The sequence below is a fragment of the Strongylocentrotus purpuratus genome, unplaced genomic scaffold (genome assembly GCF_000002235.5).
Source record: "Strongylocentrotus purpuratus isolate Spur 01 unplaced genomic scaffold, Spur_5.0 spur5_scaffold_4, whole genome shotgun sequence".
Lineage (NCBI taxonomy): Eukaryota > Metazoa > Echinodermata > Echinoidea > Camarodonta > Strongylocentrotidae > Strongylocentrotus > Strongylocentrotus purpuratus.
This window is the reverse complement of record NW_022145610.1, coordinates 11593756-11612146: the sequence shown is the minus strand read 5'-3', so window position 1 is coordinate 11612146 and position 18391 is coordinate 11593756. Positions and strand designations below refer to the sequence as shown.

Genomic DNA, 18391 nt, shown 5'->3' with positions numbered 1-18391 from the left:
TAATTTTGTCAGTTGTCCCTTCATATTACTCTGGTAATTCATTTTTTTGTTTCGTCCGGAGAGGGGGGAAATATGGATTGACAGTTGAGCAATGAGAATAGCAAGCTCTCGGTGCCAATAGTACAAGCCATAAGCAAAACTGGACAGCTGATTGGCTAATACACCACGCCCTCCCACGCGCTTAGCCAATGGGATGCGGCCAAAGTGATAATGACATGTGTATGGTCGCGTGCGCACGTCGCTGACTCGCGCGGGCAGGACGACTTTTCGAGCCCCTCGCGTGTTCCGTACGTGGCTGTGTTGTCTGCTACGGAAAGATCGTGCGGTTGAATAGCTCACTGTGCAGGGATAGCCCCCGCACGCACGTGTCACAGCGAGGAGTGAGAGAGATATAGAAAAGGAGAAAGCGAGAGAGAGAGAGAGAGAGGGAAAAAGTGAGACCACTGCATCTCTCTGGCTGGGATCGCATCTTACCAACCCCTTCTCCCCTCTCATTCACTCAGGCAACTACGTTCAGGCTAAGACGACGTATACGGCCTCTCCTCTCGCAGTTAGGATCCAGTCTCCACACCACCACCACCACCATCATCTCTTCCAAGTTCGGAGCGGAATCGAGAGGCTAAGTTTACCATCGGGAGAAAACAGAGGAGATTGTGTCATGAAACAGGACTTGTTTATCGGAGGACCTCTCCAGATTGAGCGAAACATGCCACAGGCGACCAACGATTCATTTCAAGAACAGAGTAAGAGAGAGAGAAAAAAAAAACTAATTTTCTTAATTGTCTGTGCTTTCTCGTCAATATTGCATCCTCGTATGTCTACCCGCCGTAATGAATTAGTATAGCGAGGGAACCCCCCGATAATCCACATCCGACGTTTTCAACTTGTCATCTCCATTTCCAATCAAAACCGTTTAGCCGTGAACCTCCAGTGATTACTTACTCTTAACCTTTAATCAGGCTCGAATCCGTAACCCCTCATTTTTTCTGGTCCTCCACCCTTAACGCGTCACCAAAGTCTAGCCTCCTTTAACCCTTTACTAATTCACTTCACAACCGCTCAAATCCGCCTCATCAGTAAAGCTATTATCCGGGCGAACGAATTCAAGTTCCCCATCCTCTTTCCGCTCCATTTTCTACCTCTTGATGCCGTATTTTGTCCAAATCATGCATCTTTTATCGCGTTTTCTTCTTCTTTTAAATTTTAAAACCCCGTTTCTCTCCCCCACCAACTTGGTTAGGACTTGAAACTAGAGAGCTGTTCGGGGAGAGCGTAATTGCATCAACCGCGCTTCAGCGTTGCCTGATCTGATTTACGCCCGTACTAAGCCAATTCTTATATTCATCATAATTCGATTTCCTTTCCTCTTCAATTGAATTTGCCCCCGTTCAAGTCGATCCCGGCACGTAATTATCTCCATTTCCCCCCGAATGCCGCATTGCTACAAATTCTTTCATTTTGGCGACTCTAAATGCTGTGCAGTATCTCAAGAAAATATTAAGAAAAAAATAAAATCGTTTGTCTTTTTATGTTTTGTCCCCGTTTTCTTAGATTGCTCCATCAGAATTAAAACGGATTCTTAATAGTAATCTGTCCCAAACATCGTTTATGAAACCTTTCAATGACTATGATAATCCGTTTCTTTCTTGTTCATAATCTCCGTTATCCTCGATAGTAATCCACGACGTTTTAATATGCAGCTCTTTGTTTTCGCGTATTTTCCTGCTTCAAGTAAAAATGTATGTTCTATAATATCATGATAATTTATGATAAGGCTTGATAGTTTATGATTTTGTTGTTGTTTACATTCTTTTTATAATCATTGACTTTCGATCTATACTTACCTGTGGTTTCCGTAGGTGTTAAATGCATTTTGTAGAAATAATTTTATATTGATGGTGTCGTAGATGATGTGTGATGATTATTTACTTCTATACGGATTGTTTTGTTCTCGTGACCATTATGGCAGAATACCATTAAGGCTGCTTTGCATAGTTCATTCGGTTCTGTACATGCTTGTAAATTTAGGAATACTCGTGAATTTTATCACAGTTCTTTCTTTTAAATCAATTCGAAAAAGTGATTACATTCAGTACCTCTAAGCCCCTATTTTTGTTTAATCATTTCAGAACGTACTAAATTTGTATGTACGAATGGAAAATTGTTAATTCACTAAATTCACATATGCGGATTATAACATTACAAGATTATCTATTTAATTTTTATGAAGCGTCCTAAAATGTTGTTTTCCAATAGCGTGACTGCATGAGGAAAAGAATGACATGAAGAGTACAAAAAGAATCTCTGAACGATTGAAATATTAATACAAAGGGAAGCCATACTTTTATAAAAAGTTTTTTTTAATGAGAAATATTGCATGAACCGAGTAAAGGGTAAAGGCCACTTTGAATTTTCCATATTATGGAAAAAGCATTTTGAGGTAAAAGGGCATATGTCTACATCCATACCGTCTCTTGTGGACAGTTAAAGGCAAAAGAAAAGTGTTGGTAAAAGGATTTTTATACTTTGGCCTACCTTCTATGTATGCGTTATAGCCAATTATTGCATTATTAATTGCGTGTTTTATACTCGTTACACGCTGTGACCTTTGTAAAATGCAATCCATCTTAAAAACTTAAGATATTCTCAAATCTTTGTTGATAATTCGTTCAAAGAAGATGAAGAAACACAGCAAATCGGGCTGGTTACAAACGCTGCAGCCGACACACACCCAGGCAAAAGCGTATCGGTTAGGGAGCGAGCTCATAGCCATGACAACCGGCTAGCAGTCACGTCTGCTCTCCGTTGGCAGAAGTACGCCTGCGCCATGCTAACCGAGGACCCCATGCATACTGCGAGAAATCCAATTCAATTAACGAAATTACATTAGACGACCAATTACTAAATTAGATAGGTATACACACAAGGAAGTTCATGTACTATGAACGGTTCATATAGAGACATACTATCGCAGTTTGTTGACATTTTAGTTCCATTATTATGATACGTCATTATTTTTTTTCTTCTAATCATAATCAATTCTCCCTCCGATATCGGTTCCATTTGGAAGCTTGCGCTAAATAAACAAAACTTTGAGAGGTATTTACAATCTAACCACGTATAGTCTGTTATTATATTTTCATTCATCGATACGTGATGTATTTTGGATAAGAGTTCTTTTATTATTTCATCTCATCGCTTTGTGATTGCTTCGTTAATTCATCGCATACTTAGAGAGTAAAGTCCGAAATGCCTTGCTCAAATATTATTAGGCACGATCGTTCTACGGAAAGATAGACATGCAAACGAAAACATCCTCGATGGGTATTTTATCGGTTCCCAATAGGCCAAAGCTTTCATCATCATACCATTGACATTCTCGTAATTAAATTAGTGAGCAAATGTTAAAAGGAATATGTGCACCCTTTCTTTTCTAAAAATCCTGACAAAATAATGATTAGGCTCGCGTGCCGATTCCAATTTGTTTTCATCAATGGTTTTAATCAATGAAAATCTTTTTTTTCTTTTTCTTTCTTTCTTCGATTGAAGTCAATGCAAAGAATGTTTAACCGATATGAAACCACTATAAGACGTGCTTTTATTGTTATTGCAGAAAAATTAAATTTTAGTGTTTAAAGATTCTCTTTTTCTTCCGGTAATGCACCAGATTATGAGGTGATCAAAACGCCGATCTTTCGAAATTATGAAGTTGTTTAGATTAACTAGTTTTCAAATATTTTAAAGTCTTTTACATGATCATCATTATCCCTATCATCATGATTATGATTGTCATTATTATTATCATTATTAGTATTAATGTTTTTTTTTACTCAATTGCATTGATTTAAAAAAAAATCTTTCTGCCTCAAACATTATTATTTTTTTTTTAAGTACTTCATAAACAAAATGGCATAGCATTATGATTAATTACGTAACGCTATTTAATAAATAGTTAAAATAGAATATAGAAATAATTATTACCAACATGTAATATCTGTTCTAATGGTATTGCAAGATGTAATAGACCTTACAATTTAAATCTAGATTTTTCCCCATAGAATAAAAAAAACCTTAATATAAATGAAACGTGACCGTTTTGAAAAAGATGTGCTTGTTTTAAAAATGTAAGCCATTGCCTGCATGGGTGTGCGTGGATTTGGGTTTATTTTCTTATAAAATATTTCTTCACCGAGAAAAGATACATACTCCGCGCTATGTCTATCCCCATAGCAACATGATATGAATAATGTTTGATCATATTACTGTCATCTAGTCGCAGCAGATATTTGAAACCCATGTTAGATTCACCTTTCTATATTTCATTACTCATTGTTAATTGTCCATGGGGGTGTTTCACAAAGATCTTAACTCGAACTTAACTCTAAGTTGGACTTAAATATTATGGAGAGCCATTTGGACCATTAAGATTAAAATATATTCAAGATAAAAAATTCAAGTATTTTAGCCTTTTTATAATTTCCACATCAAGAACATGAAATCTCCTTGATATAGAAAATACGAATGATTTGAATCAACATTTTATGCCTTTTAATATAACTTTTACAAAATATTTCATAGATGCTAACGGCTTTCCATAATTTTTAAGTCCAACTTAGAGATAAGTTCAACTTAGGATTTTTGTGAAACACCCCCCATATATAGAAACTCGTCTTGTTTACATGCATTACCAAAGGAATATTCAATATAGACACAAAGTCAACGTGATAAAAATAAAAGAACAAAGAGATAAAAAGAAATGGATAACATAAATATGAGGGTGTATACATGGATTTTTGTTGTTGAAAAACAGAGAATAGATAATCAAATAGTTCATACTATCAAATTTGATAATTTATGTCATCAGATATTTATGTTCATGATCTTTACAAACTGTTAACAGTATCACGTGATTCTCTAATATCAATACTTCGGACAAAAATGACAGAATTATCATGATCATGATGATTTAGATGCCCTTACCATGAATGAGTTTCTTTAATTCATATAAATAAAAAAATATGATATAGAAGAATTTACGTATACAATTTTCTATCTATACTATTTCATTTTTAATTGTCAAATTTCGTCTCTATATGGATTGCACTATTGCCCATAGTTTGTTTTACAAACAAAATTAAGAATGGAAACTGACTTACTAATTACTTGATTTACTTAATGAATAAACGAATGAATAAACCTTGATTAATTTCCGCAATTATAAGGTATTATCAATAATAAATGCACGTTTACTTTTCGACCGAAAGGGAAATAATGACTTAATGATTTTGTTCAAGCTAATGAATATAGATGATTAATAACTCAATATTGATCAATATTTTATAATTTATGAAGGCTGTTATATTTTCAGAACTCGATAGACATTGTAAGAACTGATATCTTTTAGGTATTTTCTTCAGAAAAAGTCATCACTTTGGAAGTTTGTTTCTTTATCCTTATAATATCATCGTCATCATTATTAAATTAAAAATTGTTGCTGTTAAAATGAATATTATCATCTTCATTATCACCATCATCATAATTCCTATTATTGTCATCACCATCATTATATCATCCTTGTGAACGTGTACTCTGTCAAAACATATTTTGTTTCATTTTGACAGTTTTCTTTAAATGTATTGACGAAAAATTCCATCCCCTTGCCAAATTGATCTCGCTCTGCGAGGGATATGATCACCTTGAACCGTTTCATAATGTTATTTTACTTTAAATATTGTCGACGAATAAGATCAAATTAAATCAAATCATAATTGTTATTATCATTATTCCATTCCTTTGCAGAATCCATCTCACTGTGCGCTGGATGCGATCATCCTATCCTAGATCGGTTTATACTGAAGGTGGTGGACCGGGCCTGGCACGCCAAGTGTTTGCGGTGTGTCGACTGTAACGCTCAGCTCACCGACCGATGCTTTTCCAGAGACGGCGGTGTTTTCTGCAAGGAAGACTTTTTTAAGTAAGTCGTTTACAAACGAAATTAATTTATTCAAATGTATTTCTGTTACTATCTATGATCATTATTATTGATGATAATGATGATGATGATGATGGTGATGATGATGATGATGATGATGATGATGGTGATGATGATGATGATGATGATGAGGAGGAGGAGGAGGAGGAGGAGGGAGAGGATGATGGTGAAGATGATGATGATGATAAGGATGATGATGAGGAGGATGATGATGATGAGGAGGATGATGAGGAGGATGATGATTAGGATGATGATGAAGATGATGAAGATGAGGTAGAAGATGATGATGATGATGATGATGATGATGATGGAGATAATGATGATGATGAGGATGAGGATGATAATTATTATAATCGTGGCTTATTGTATTATGCCGGTGTCCACTTCTGCATGGTAGGCGCCTATTGCAGCAATAGGTCTTGCAAATTCTAATTCTATGTTAATTTCCGTAATATTACGCAATGATCTTGTTATGCATGCTTTTGTCGATGCTATACCGAGTATATTCCATGGTAAATGTCAGAGCAGGTTGAAAAAGGGGAAGGAGGAAGCGACACAAACTTATTCCGTCAAATCAGTCCCCAATATGGAAATTGATTTAATGATCATCAGATTATTATTTTGGATGAAGATGATAACGAATATTTAAAATGAATATGAAAGTAGAAAGAAAAAATAACAATGATAGGTAAATAGGCTCATCTGATAAATAGATAGATAGACAGAAATATATATATATATAGAGAGAGAGAGAGATGGGGGAAGAAATAGAAAGAGAGAGAAAGAGAGAGAGGGGGGGGGGGTGGTAGGTCCGAACTAATCAGGCTTATTTGAGCCTCGGGGATGTCTGTTCGCGTCATGTGAATTAGGACAACGCCCTGAAGAGTCACTTCATACCAGCTTTTCCCCTATACAAGATACAACGATGCCACACCCCCTAAGGGTAACGATGACATCGCCGCGGACACCCTCCCGACCACCCGTCGTGATGAGGTAGACCGATGGCCGGGGGTGAAGAAATGCTCGGGTATTGGCCGCTGACACCTTAACCCGCCAACTCTCCCCCGAACCCATCTTCCGCTATGATCGCATTAGCGCTGGCTGTAAAGGGGTTAAGGGCAATCCGACAGACGGAGCAAGGTTCATTCACCGGGTGGTGTTATAGAGCATCTTCCCCTTTCGACATCGCTTCAAGATATGTAACCCCCTTCGAACCCTTAACACCCAACGCAACTAGACATGTGCAAGATGTTTTGGCGCGCGAAATGAAATTTACATCATGTAGCCCGCAGTGGAATGCAGAAGGGCGCGAAATATAGCTTATCCTTTCACCTATCATGCGCCCTACGGATACCGCTTAACTGTGCCCCGGTCGCGCCTGGCCGCGGCGCCAAAACAGATTGCGTTGGCGCCACTTCCGATGATCTCGTGCATCGCACTAGCTTGCAGGTTGTTTACCTTTTGAAGGTGTTCTCATTTTCTTACTGAAGAATCTCGCTGGAAGTAGAGCAAGATGGGAACTATTCCGGTTATTCGTCATGACCATACCGGTACCGTTTTAGCGACAAAGGAAAGGAGACAGAGATAAATAGAGAGAGAGAGAGAGAGAGAGAGAGAGAAAGAGAGAGAGAAAGAAAGATAAAGAGAGAGAGAGAGAGAGATGTAAAGAAAAACAAAAGCCATGTAGACAATAAAAGTGTATATCGATTTTCGTGAATGAAATACTAAAAAGGTTATTTTTTGTCGTTGAAGATTTACACATTATACACATTTATTCAGAAAGATCATTATATGGGTTTTATGAAAAGAATATTGCGTTCATTTTATTTTTAGATTTCATGATTTTACAAAAACCAAAATGACCATATTAAATAAATGTATCTCTTCTCTTCCCTTTCTCTACTTCCTCATTCTCTCTTTCATCTCTACTTCCTCACCCCTTTTTAAAAAACCTTTCTTCTTTTCCTTCTCATCCCTCTCTCACTTTCTCTCATCTTCATCATCTTCATCATTTCACCTCTTCCTCCTCGTTCTCCACCCCTCCGCCATACAGACGATTCGGTACCAAGTGCTCTTCGTGCGAGAAGGGCATCGCCCCGACCGAGATCGTCCGCAGAGCCCTCGACAACGTCTACCATCTCCACTGCTTCTGTTGCATCATCTGCACACGACAGCTGTCGACCGGTGACGAATTCTTCCTCATGACTGACAACAAATTGGTCTGCAAGCAAGACTACGAGGCAGCCAAAGCACGAGGTACTAAAACGAAATCATTAATTTTGTATCCCATAGCATTTTAGTGTTCACTTATTTTCTAAATTATTCAGTTCTCCCTCTTCAAATGAGCAATAATTAATCTCATTTCCACTTCTTCATTATTTAAGAATTTAAACAAAATTTCAAAATGAACCAATGCGAAAGGAAGTTTCAAAATTTGTACACGAAAATGGTGGTTTCATTTTTAACACCACATTGCCAATGTCAAAACTTCAATGATGAATTACAAATAAAACGTCCTTTTTCGAGAACAACATTTTATATCGTACTACATTGGAAATAAAATCACAATTTTCTTTGAATTTTGCTCTCTCTGCTCAATGTGTAATTCATGATAAAAATAATGCAAACACGCCACTAAAAGGAAACACTGTAACAAAGATATTTCTCCCATCGGACGAGATTTTCGTCGACTATTGTTCTTTTTGGGGGTGTGACCAGGTCATTTTCTTGATCCCTTCGTCAAGAACAAAAACAAAACAAAATAATATTTGCTTTATTTTTTTTAGTCATCTCTCTTTAAAAAAAAAAAACGTTTAACTGTATTATTCCATTCTTGTAAATCGTGTAATGATGGGTAAGAGCGAATATTTTGTAAATCATTTTCGATATTTCGTATTGCAAGCCAACCTAATATTTACGCATGTGAAATACCATAAATAGATTCAAGGGGGGGGGGGGGGAGGGAGCACTAAGCTTACCAGATGAAAATGTGACCCATGTCTGGAATAAAGGCAGGAATGTAATAGTTTTGTATGTAAAGAAAAGTATTCTCTTAACTTTATTGTCTTTTTCTGTTATGAAAAAGTAGACTGCATGGAGAATAAATATGAATTGCGCATGTTAAGTGCCATTAAATTAGACGTTAGCTGGTAAGCAATATAAAGTTGAACCCTTTTTAGAAATCAAGGGAATAGGGATTATTTCTACATGTTGTAGAATATGATATCCGATTTCTTGGATATAATGTTGTTGTTTTAGTTTATGATTTAGAAACGATTGTTAAGCTTGCTTTCTCTCCTATTTAAAATATGAAGATGAATGGTGTAGCCAATCAGCTTTATATACTTTAGGCCTACTTCTTTTACTCTAAAAAAAGCACTCATACGATTGAGTAACAAGAGACTTTATATAAAACAAGCAAACGCACATACAGACTTACAAACAGACAACCACTGGTGCTTTATTTTGAGTAGCATAGCAAACTATTCTGCTGTCCATATTTGATTATAATTATCTTGTAAAATTGAGCATGGTGATTAATTGCAGGTAATGAACCATCACTCTCATCTTAGAACGAGCATTGATACCACTTTATAAAGCGTACGATGCCAGATACCATTAAAAGGCCGCGTGCTGAAATCGAGCTTATACCATTATGTGGGGTTTCGGACGCGAAAGGGCGCATGCACGCAGGATGGCTGTACGTCATGTAGTTGCGTAATTTTCGTGGGAAATTTCGTTTTATTTCCAAGTGATTCGATTCCATTAGAAAAGATGTTTTGTTCTAATTTGGAGAGATAGTAATACGAATGGTTTTGCAAGGATTGACCTCCCAAAAATACACGTGCTTACCTCCTGAATAACATTTAAGCTATACCTTATTGAAGATAAGTCCTTGTCCTTCCAACTACAGTGTGTTTCCTTCACATAGTCTGTTAATCATTATAATCCAAGACTAATTTCGTAATAAAAGAAGTCGTAGATATTCTATACTTGTAAAAGGATAATCTTTTCAAAGAATTCGAGAAAGGCTTGACTCGTTTATCCTTCCAGATATATATAGCAGCACTCTGAGACGCGTAGCAAAAGAGAAATATATATATTTATAAATTTAGATCTACGATTTATTGTTAAAAAATTGTCATTGTCATTGAAATACATAAGGTCATTTAAAAAATATACATGTTTAGCGTCCCCGCCCGCTTCCTTTTTGGGGGCCGCCTCCTATTTTTTATTTTTTTATTTATTTATTCATTTTAAAAAAAAAAAATTAAATAAAAAAAACATGAAAAACACTGCTAAAATGGATCTATTTCTGATTTAAAAAAAAAAAAAAAAAAAAACTGTCGGCGGCCATCTTGAAAAATAGCCCGACTGTCAGGGAAAATGTACCGAGCGGCCATTTTGAGCGGCTATTTTGAAAGAAAAAAAAAGAAAAAAGGGCCCTCCTCCTTCCTATTTTTCGAAAAAACAGGACGCTAAACATGTTTGTTTTTTTATTTGGCCTAAGTCTAATATTACATGTTTTGGGTTTAGTAATCATGACCGAGAATCGCGTGATAAAAATGATATGAAGGTTTCCCACCATCCACTTTGTTGTTGTTTTTGTCTCGCATTGCGAATCATGTTTAAACAAGCGCATCGTTGCATGTCCAGTGAAGACAATGCTCTCCATAGTAGAGTGACACGAGATGGTCATTTATTATCGTTATTTTTCTCAGGGTTTCTCGCCCGGGACAATTCCCATAAATACCACGCAACGACTACCATTCTGTCAAATAATCCGGTTTATTGCGTTACCCCTGTTAATCCATTCGTTCCAATCCACTACCCCCGTCATCACCCTACCGGAAAATAGCGACATATGTCTTGATGATTTTTTTTTTCTTCACCCTTCAACATAACACAATTTTCCCACGTAAAACACTCTGCTCGTTTTATCCAAATCATCTAATATTTAACGAAATCGCACAGTTTTCCCACGTAAATATCTCATAAGTGTTTCATTACCCCTAATAGAATAGGAGCTAACAAATTTTAGTTTAATTAATTGAAATGATGACTTTTTTTGGAAGGTTCTTATTCTCGAAACTCAACCATTATCTTTTTTCTTCAAAAAACAAACGCGTCCTCAATAACAAGAATGTACATATTTTATAAATGTGTAACTTAACCCATAACTTTTTTTTTGCTCTGGATCATTAAATGGGCTCCACAATAATGCACAAATTTTCACTGGCCACAATTGGAAAATAAAATAACAATTTGCTTTTATCTCTATTTTATCTCGTAGGGATTTGCCGAGATCCACAAGAGCATCTCAATCAAGGTATTTAATTTTTTTTTTAAAATTCACAAACAAAAACCCCCTTTATGATTTATATACCCTTTCCTTCTGTATTTGTGACTTCTGCTTTAAAATGTTCCCTTTCCCCATTTCGATGTGCATTTAAAAGCAAACTAGAAAAAAAATAAGACAGAGAGCTAGAAAAAACATTCCATACGAATATTGATGCAGATCTTTACTTAACATATTTGATTTGATTTGTTTTCTGCATTTTACCAAATACAATAACTGAATAACAAATAACATTTAAACGTAAGGTATAATACAATATATACAAACAATAATAACTTCATGTCAAAATGTTATTGACGTATCGTATGATAACGAATTTAACATATCCATAACAAATTAAATAAAATATAAACAATGATTAAGGCCTTTTTTTTGTTAATTCCTGGCGTCGGACACAATATGTTTAAAACGGATATAGCAATAATTATGTGCAGTAAATTTTGTTTTTTCTTCTCATGCATCTTGTATAAATTCAGGCCTCTAAATATTAAGGTATAAGACCAAACCTCAAAATGTGGAATGATGTCTAGAAAGAGTTACCAAAATCCATGAATGAAAAAAAAAAAAAAATTAAAAATGGAAGAATAATTTTGCACAAAATCATTCGTTTTAGGTCTTGCTCTTTATTAATTTGTGATGCATTCTCTTATAATACTTTCGGCAGCTATTATTATTATACGTCTCAGTAGTATTCGTGTTCATATGTCGATGGTGTATTCTAAGAACAACGGGTGTTCAAAACTTTCACAAGGCTGGATTTCGATAACAAACCCAAAACAATAGAAAATACGCCAAAAAATGTTGCACTAATAGCCGGGGCGATGTGCCGCCAGTTAGACAAGATCGTGGGAAATTAATGCCATGCGTTCGTCAATACCACGTACCTTATAAAGCTCGAACGTTAAATGGAACTAATGGTGATTGGAGTAATTTCCCTGGATCATTTTCTAATCACATGTCATTAATATATTGTTGCGTCAAATGAGGCGTAGATCATGAGACTGTTCTTTTTCTTTCCAGCGCGAAAAGACACGCGTAGGACTATTATGGGGTTTTCAGTTTGATATAGTTATACGATGAATCCAGCATCAATTCATTTGTATTGCTCTGGTCTATCATGGGAAAAGGACTATGCAAGCGAGGACTTATCGTAAAGGCAAAATAAAACATAATAAACTAAATTCTTGTCTTATAATTAGGCGTAGTATAGGACTATATGTGGTTTCCAGTTTCATAAAGTTATTACACGATGAATCCAGTACCAATTCATTATACTGCTATGGTCTATCATGGGAAAAGGACTATGCAAGCGAGGACTTATCGGAAAGGCAAAATGAAACTTAATAAATTAAATTCTTGTCTTATAATTAGGCGTAGTATAGGACTATATGGGGTTTCCAGTTTCATAAAGTTATTACACGATTAATCCAGTACCAATTCATTATATTGCTCTGGTCTATCATGGGAAAAGGACTATGCAAGCGAGGACTTATCGGAAAGGCAAAATAAAACATAATAAACTAAATTCCTTGGCTAATAATTAGGCGTAGATCATGAGACTGTACATTCTTTTTCTCTCCAGTGCGAAAAGACACTATATTGGGTTTTCAGTTTGATATAGTTACATGATGAATCCAGCACTAATTCATTTATATTGCTCTGGTCTATCATGGAAAGAATACCATACAAGTGAGGATTTATCTTAAAGGCAAAATAAAACATGATAAACTAAATTCTTGTTTAATAATTGAGTACTGATATGATAAGATACGCTTTAGTTATAATAACTACCCACTGTTCATTATGTTCAATTATGTTTTTTTTTTGATAAAGTGAAATAAATAAACTTGAACTTGAACTTGGACTTTTCTTCCTGTAAGACGAGCTAGCAACATTAAAATATTCCTCTGATAAAACCCTCTTATTTTTTTAATGACTGATTTGCAATACAACCCTTGCCATCAATTAATTTGATTTTTCTCATCAGGATTGAATGACTGTACCTACTTAAGATTTATATTTCTGACAGACATTCCTACACAAATCGATACATTAATCTTATCTTAATAAAAGAGCAAAACAAAGTTATTTAGTGATTTATTTAGATTATCTGCTTACAATGGAAAACCCAAGTTATGTATTCTTCCATCAATATTTTTCTTGAAACACCTTTTTTTAAATATTTATATATATATATATATATATATATTTTTTTTTTTTTTTTTTTTTTTTTTTTTGGGGGGGGGGGATATTGCAGAAGTGTGTCTTAAATGTCATCCTCTTTCAGTTTCACATTATGATACAATTTAAGTGAAATTTTCCCATCAAAATATCTGGCTAATTTGGGACTCCCAGCACTTTAGAGGGGCTATAAAGAACACCAAAGACACTTGTAGCTATACTGTTTTCTTGATATCAGTGTAACAGGTTGTTCATAGTGGCTCCCGGCCGACTTCGGCACCTGCCAAAGGGTTGAAACACCGCCATATTCCATTCCTCATCTAGCGATCATTAAATATTCATCGGCTGAAATGCACCCCGATAAAAAACTAATGACTATTTCTTTCAACTTCGCTTCCATGATCTCATCGCAAATGCTTTAGATCGACTCCCCTGAATCTTCTCGGAAATATGCCACGATTTTTGGTGATGATCGCTCTTGTATCTTGTCGCATTTTGCCGATGACAAAAACATGATAATTGTTTGCCATCGCCCCCTCTCTCTAGACCATTGTTGACGCTTCATACATTTCCATTTCCCCGGGCTTACTGCAAAGGTTTTGCTCACCCTGCCCACCTTTTGCCGGTAGACTGACGCCGTTGAAATCGCTTATTCTTTGCAATGCGGAGACCTGGGGCCATTAGAAAATCATGTGAATATCAAGTATTGAAAAATATGTGCGTCCGCCGCCAAGCGTGACGGCTTTATCATTTTCTCCATGCACTCTCTCGCCTGCATTACGCCGCTCAATGATTTATACATCCATTATAACTCTGCCTATCATCTTTGCCCCTCTCCATCTTTCTCCCTCCCCCACCCCTCTCTCTCTCTCTCTCCCCCCCCCAACCCCAAACCACCGTACTCTCCAATGTGCGTTCGTTGAATTATTCTGCACGTACAAATCGCAGACTTTTTTCATGGGCTATTGACTCGAGCAAGCATCATAGCAACAGCACCTCTATTAATATTTCTACCATCAAACCGCAGATAGTGATGGTATCACATTACCCCCTCATCCCGTTCCCCCCCTCCCCTTATGGTGATGGTGATGAGTGGTTGCTGATCTCTCTATAATGGCAAATGAGTCCCAGGAGACTCGTCAAGTTGTCAGTCAAATGAAGGAAAAATGCACATAACTGTTGCACATAATGCATGCCTCCTGCGTCAAAATATGATTTCACTACCGGTTGCACCATTAGCGCAACTCACTCGGACCACTTCTTTAGTGCCTGCTGCACGTGATGCGTCATTAAAGCCGACGCAAGACTGCGTCAGACGCACCGCGTGAGAGTGATTGAACACAAAGGGGGAACAACATAAACAGTGCAACCACCAGGGTTAATTATTGGCGCAAAGAGGAATTACATACACAGGCCTGACTAGCATGGATGACTCAATTAAAAAAAATCAATTCAAAGTAACATCTATTTTCTTCCTTTTCTTTGTTCATATCAGCAAAATACTCAAGTAATACATTTGTATATACATCATGAAATAAGGTATTCAACAGAACATTTCAGGAGTTTTAACACAAATTAGACAGTGTAAATCCTAAAAACATACGCTTGTGTCGGATACAACTTAGAACAATGCACTATACAATCATCCAAGAACGAGAGAAAAAAAGAATAGACGAAGAAAGGAAATGAAAGAAATAACGGGAAAGGAAGTTAGAGTAGAGAAGTTGGAAACGCAGTGCAATAAATTACACGGTACATTATACATAAAAATAAAGCGACAAGATGTGAGGGGAACAAATAAAGTAATCTTATAATGATACTGGAAACATAATCAAGAACAAAACGAAGTCTCATAATTCCCAGTCAGCGGGTAACGAAAATGATAGCAATGTGCTGAGTAGGGGTAGTCGATTCTTTTAAAATGAAGCATCGGTTGCAACGGGCAAATTTCACCGTCTATAAATATTGTCCAAACCGAGCTTCTTATCAATTCTTTTTCTTCCTGTTTTTTCTCTCCCTTACCAGAACTGGAGATGGACAACAGTAACAAACGACCCCGAACGACAATCACAGCCAAGCAACTTGAGACCCTGAAGACAGCCTACTCGAACAGTCCTAAACCCGCTAGACACGTTCGTGAACAGCTCGCTCAAGAAACTGGACTCGACATGAGAGTTGTCCAGGTATGTTTAAGAGAAGTTCACTTCGTCATACATTGGCTACCAGTCATAGAACGCATTGAGTACATTTTGCTCAATACTTGGAAAGCAATACATGGTTTTGCACCCTCATTTATATTGAAAATCTTTTTTTTTTGTCATTATGTCCCAACTCGTAGTCTCCGTTCTTCAGGTAAGAACCTCCTTGTAGCCCAGAGAACAAGGTCATCTCTTGGAGACAGGGCTTCCTCAGCTGTTGCACCATGTTTATGGAATCAATTACCAGCTCATATAATACGTTCCCTAGAAACTTGGGATTCGTTTAAGTCTAACCTGAAGACAGTTATAATTTCCTTTAACAAAAATCGTTCATCGGTCATGTTATCAATGAATGAATGAATGAATGCAATCAAACAATCAATCAACCAACCAATCACAACTCTCCTCTTTGCATTCAGGTCTGGTTCCAAAACCGACGGGCCAAGGAAAAGCGACTGAAGAAGGACGCAAACCGTCAGCGCTGGGGACACTACTTCCGGAACATCAAACGGGTCAACGAGGCGAGCAGTCCGGCCAGTGGTCCAGAACCTCTTGCGTCACCGGTCAAGCTGGAACCCTCAGACCTGGACGACACTACCGTCTTTGACGGGGAGATGGCTTTTGACGATGGTGAGTGAGGTAGAAGGTTGAGAGTAGGTGCTTAAATAATTCAAACTATACATTTTGTCATCCTGAAAAAGAAAATTGTTTGTGTGATACATACTCTCATCTTAATCCAGTTTTTTAATTTTTGCATTTAACGTAGATGCTTTGATCACTTTTTGCAACAAGTGCGCATTTTAGAATTCAATTTTCAGATCGATTTGTCGCCTAATATAGCTCATGTATTATTATTATCATTGTTATTGTATCTTTCTTTGTCTGATGAAAATTGCAATATCATCAAGACTATATGGCAGCAAGAAGGGGGAATATTAATATTAATGAACGTTGCAAATATCAAATGAATATGGTAGAGGTAATATATTTTTGTTTTGTCTGGTGAAATGTAAATGATCGGTGAAGCAGGTGTTGATAATCTTTCTTTCTTTTCTTTGATTGTTCAGATCACTCACCAGGTATGCCTGATCATGGAATCACATTTCAGAACGACAGACATCATCACGGCCCTCCCGGTATACCCTTGTCGAGCCCGTACATGAACCACTGTGATTCGTTCCTCTCGCCCCCACCGACAGCCCCTTCAGTAAACAGCGGTTACCCCGTCAACAACCCCTCCCCGACCCTCCCCGTTCAACTCTCCCCGAACCACCACACCAACGGTCTCGGCATGTCTGGGATCCCTTTTTCGGAGGCTGCCGGCATGCCGGGGATCATGAGCGCCGCCAGCCACGGTTTGGGCGAGGCCATGCGGGCCGTCGTCAACCCAGGAGGTGATATGGGCGTGGTCACGCCACCACCTCCAGGCAGTTTCCATGAAGAGTTCTCCCATCCGCATCCCGGCCCCTGGTTAGAGCACCACTCCCTCCCCCATCCACACCCACACCCTCACCCGCTCCCACATCAGTATTAAAGACCGGCTTCTCCGCAGAGAACGACTGGACACTACAAGACTAGTGTAAATTAACTTTGACCTCGTGATTGCCGAATGAATATGCATGGTATGCAAAGTGGCCAGACTCTTTTTTGAAGGAAAGCGAGATGTTGTGAAAGATTTTACCAGTAGCTGCATGGACTTTACGAGAATAGCGGCTGAGAAAAATTGGTGAATTCCGATTTATAATGATTGTGATTTGATGAGTTAATGTTATCAAACATTGTATCATACTGCGTGCAATTTGAATTTGAATTAATCAAACAAATATAATTTTAATCATTTCTGTGAAGGACAATATTTGCAATGTCATAAACTTCAGTTCGCAATGTGTTTGTACAAGACGTGTATATGGGTATGTTTCATTTCATTTATTCCACTGGTTGCAATTAATTTTGAGGACAAAATGTTGATAACTACTATGACTTCAACACGTGTAATCCCAATTTGTTTAACCAAAATACTTGCCGTGCTATGCAATTCATTCAAAATATGTATATTCAACTCTTTCAAAAAAATGTTTTCGTTTATATCCAAGTGCAATCCTTTCCTCCAGAAGCATTATATAGTCGTGGGTTCATGCAATCAAAACGTGCTACAAATTTGACCAACTATACGGGCATCTTATTTCGATTCCAAGCTGAAAAGTTATTTTGAAAAATGACTGAAGAATTGTAATTCATTCACTGTCTACATGGAAAAAGTTTATTTTAGATAATGATATACTGATTGTCTAAGATTTCAAGACCACAATCGTTTTTTAATTAATTTAGGATGGCATATAACTGACATATTCAAGAGATATAAAACAATACATTACGTAACATAAACACGTAATTTGTGACTTAACTGAAGTAGAACTTCTTGAAGATTTTTTTTTTTTTTTTTAAATACAAAACATCATTACATTTGCAAGACTTAAATTTTTTTACCTGATGTCGTCAAGACCAAAATCGTTTTTTTTTATAAATAAAACGGAATGGTATATAACCGACATATTCAAGAGATGTTACGTAACGTATCACGAGTTATTATGTAACAATACATTACGTAACATAACGACGTCATTCGTGACTCAACTGAAGTAGAACTTCTTGAAGAAATTT

General features: G+C 36.8%; 1 protein-coding gene across 1 annotated transcript; it reads left to right on the top strand.

Moving 5' to 3' along the window:
- Nucleotides 1–433: 433 nt before the first annotated feature.
- LOC115918016 (LIM/homeobox protein Lhx4-like) lies at nt 434–18199 on the top strand (the record flags this gene model as incomplete). Its single annotated transcript, XM_030998036.1, has 6 exons — nt 434–743; nt 5800–5974; nt 8046–8248; nt 15558–15715; nt 16150–16360; nt 16798–18199. Coding segments are annotated over 6 exons (1524 nt in total), but the record flags the coding sequence as incomplete, so codon positions are not given.
- Nucleotides 18200–18391: the final 192 nt, after the last annotated feature.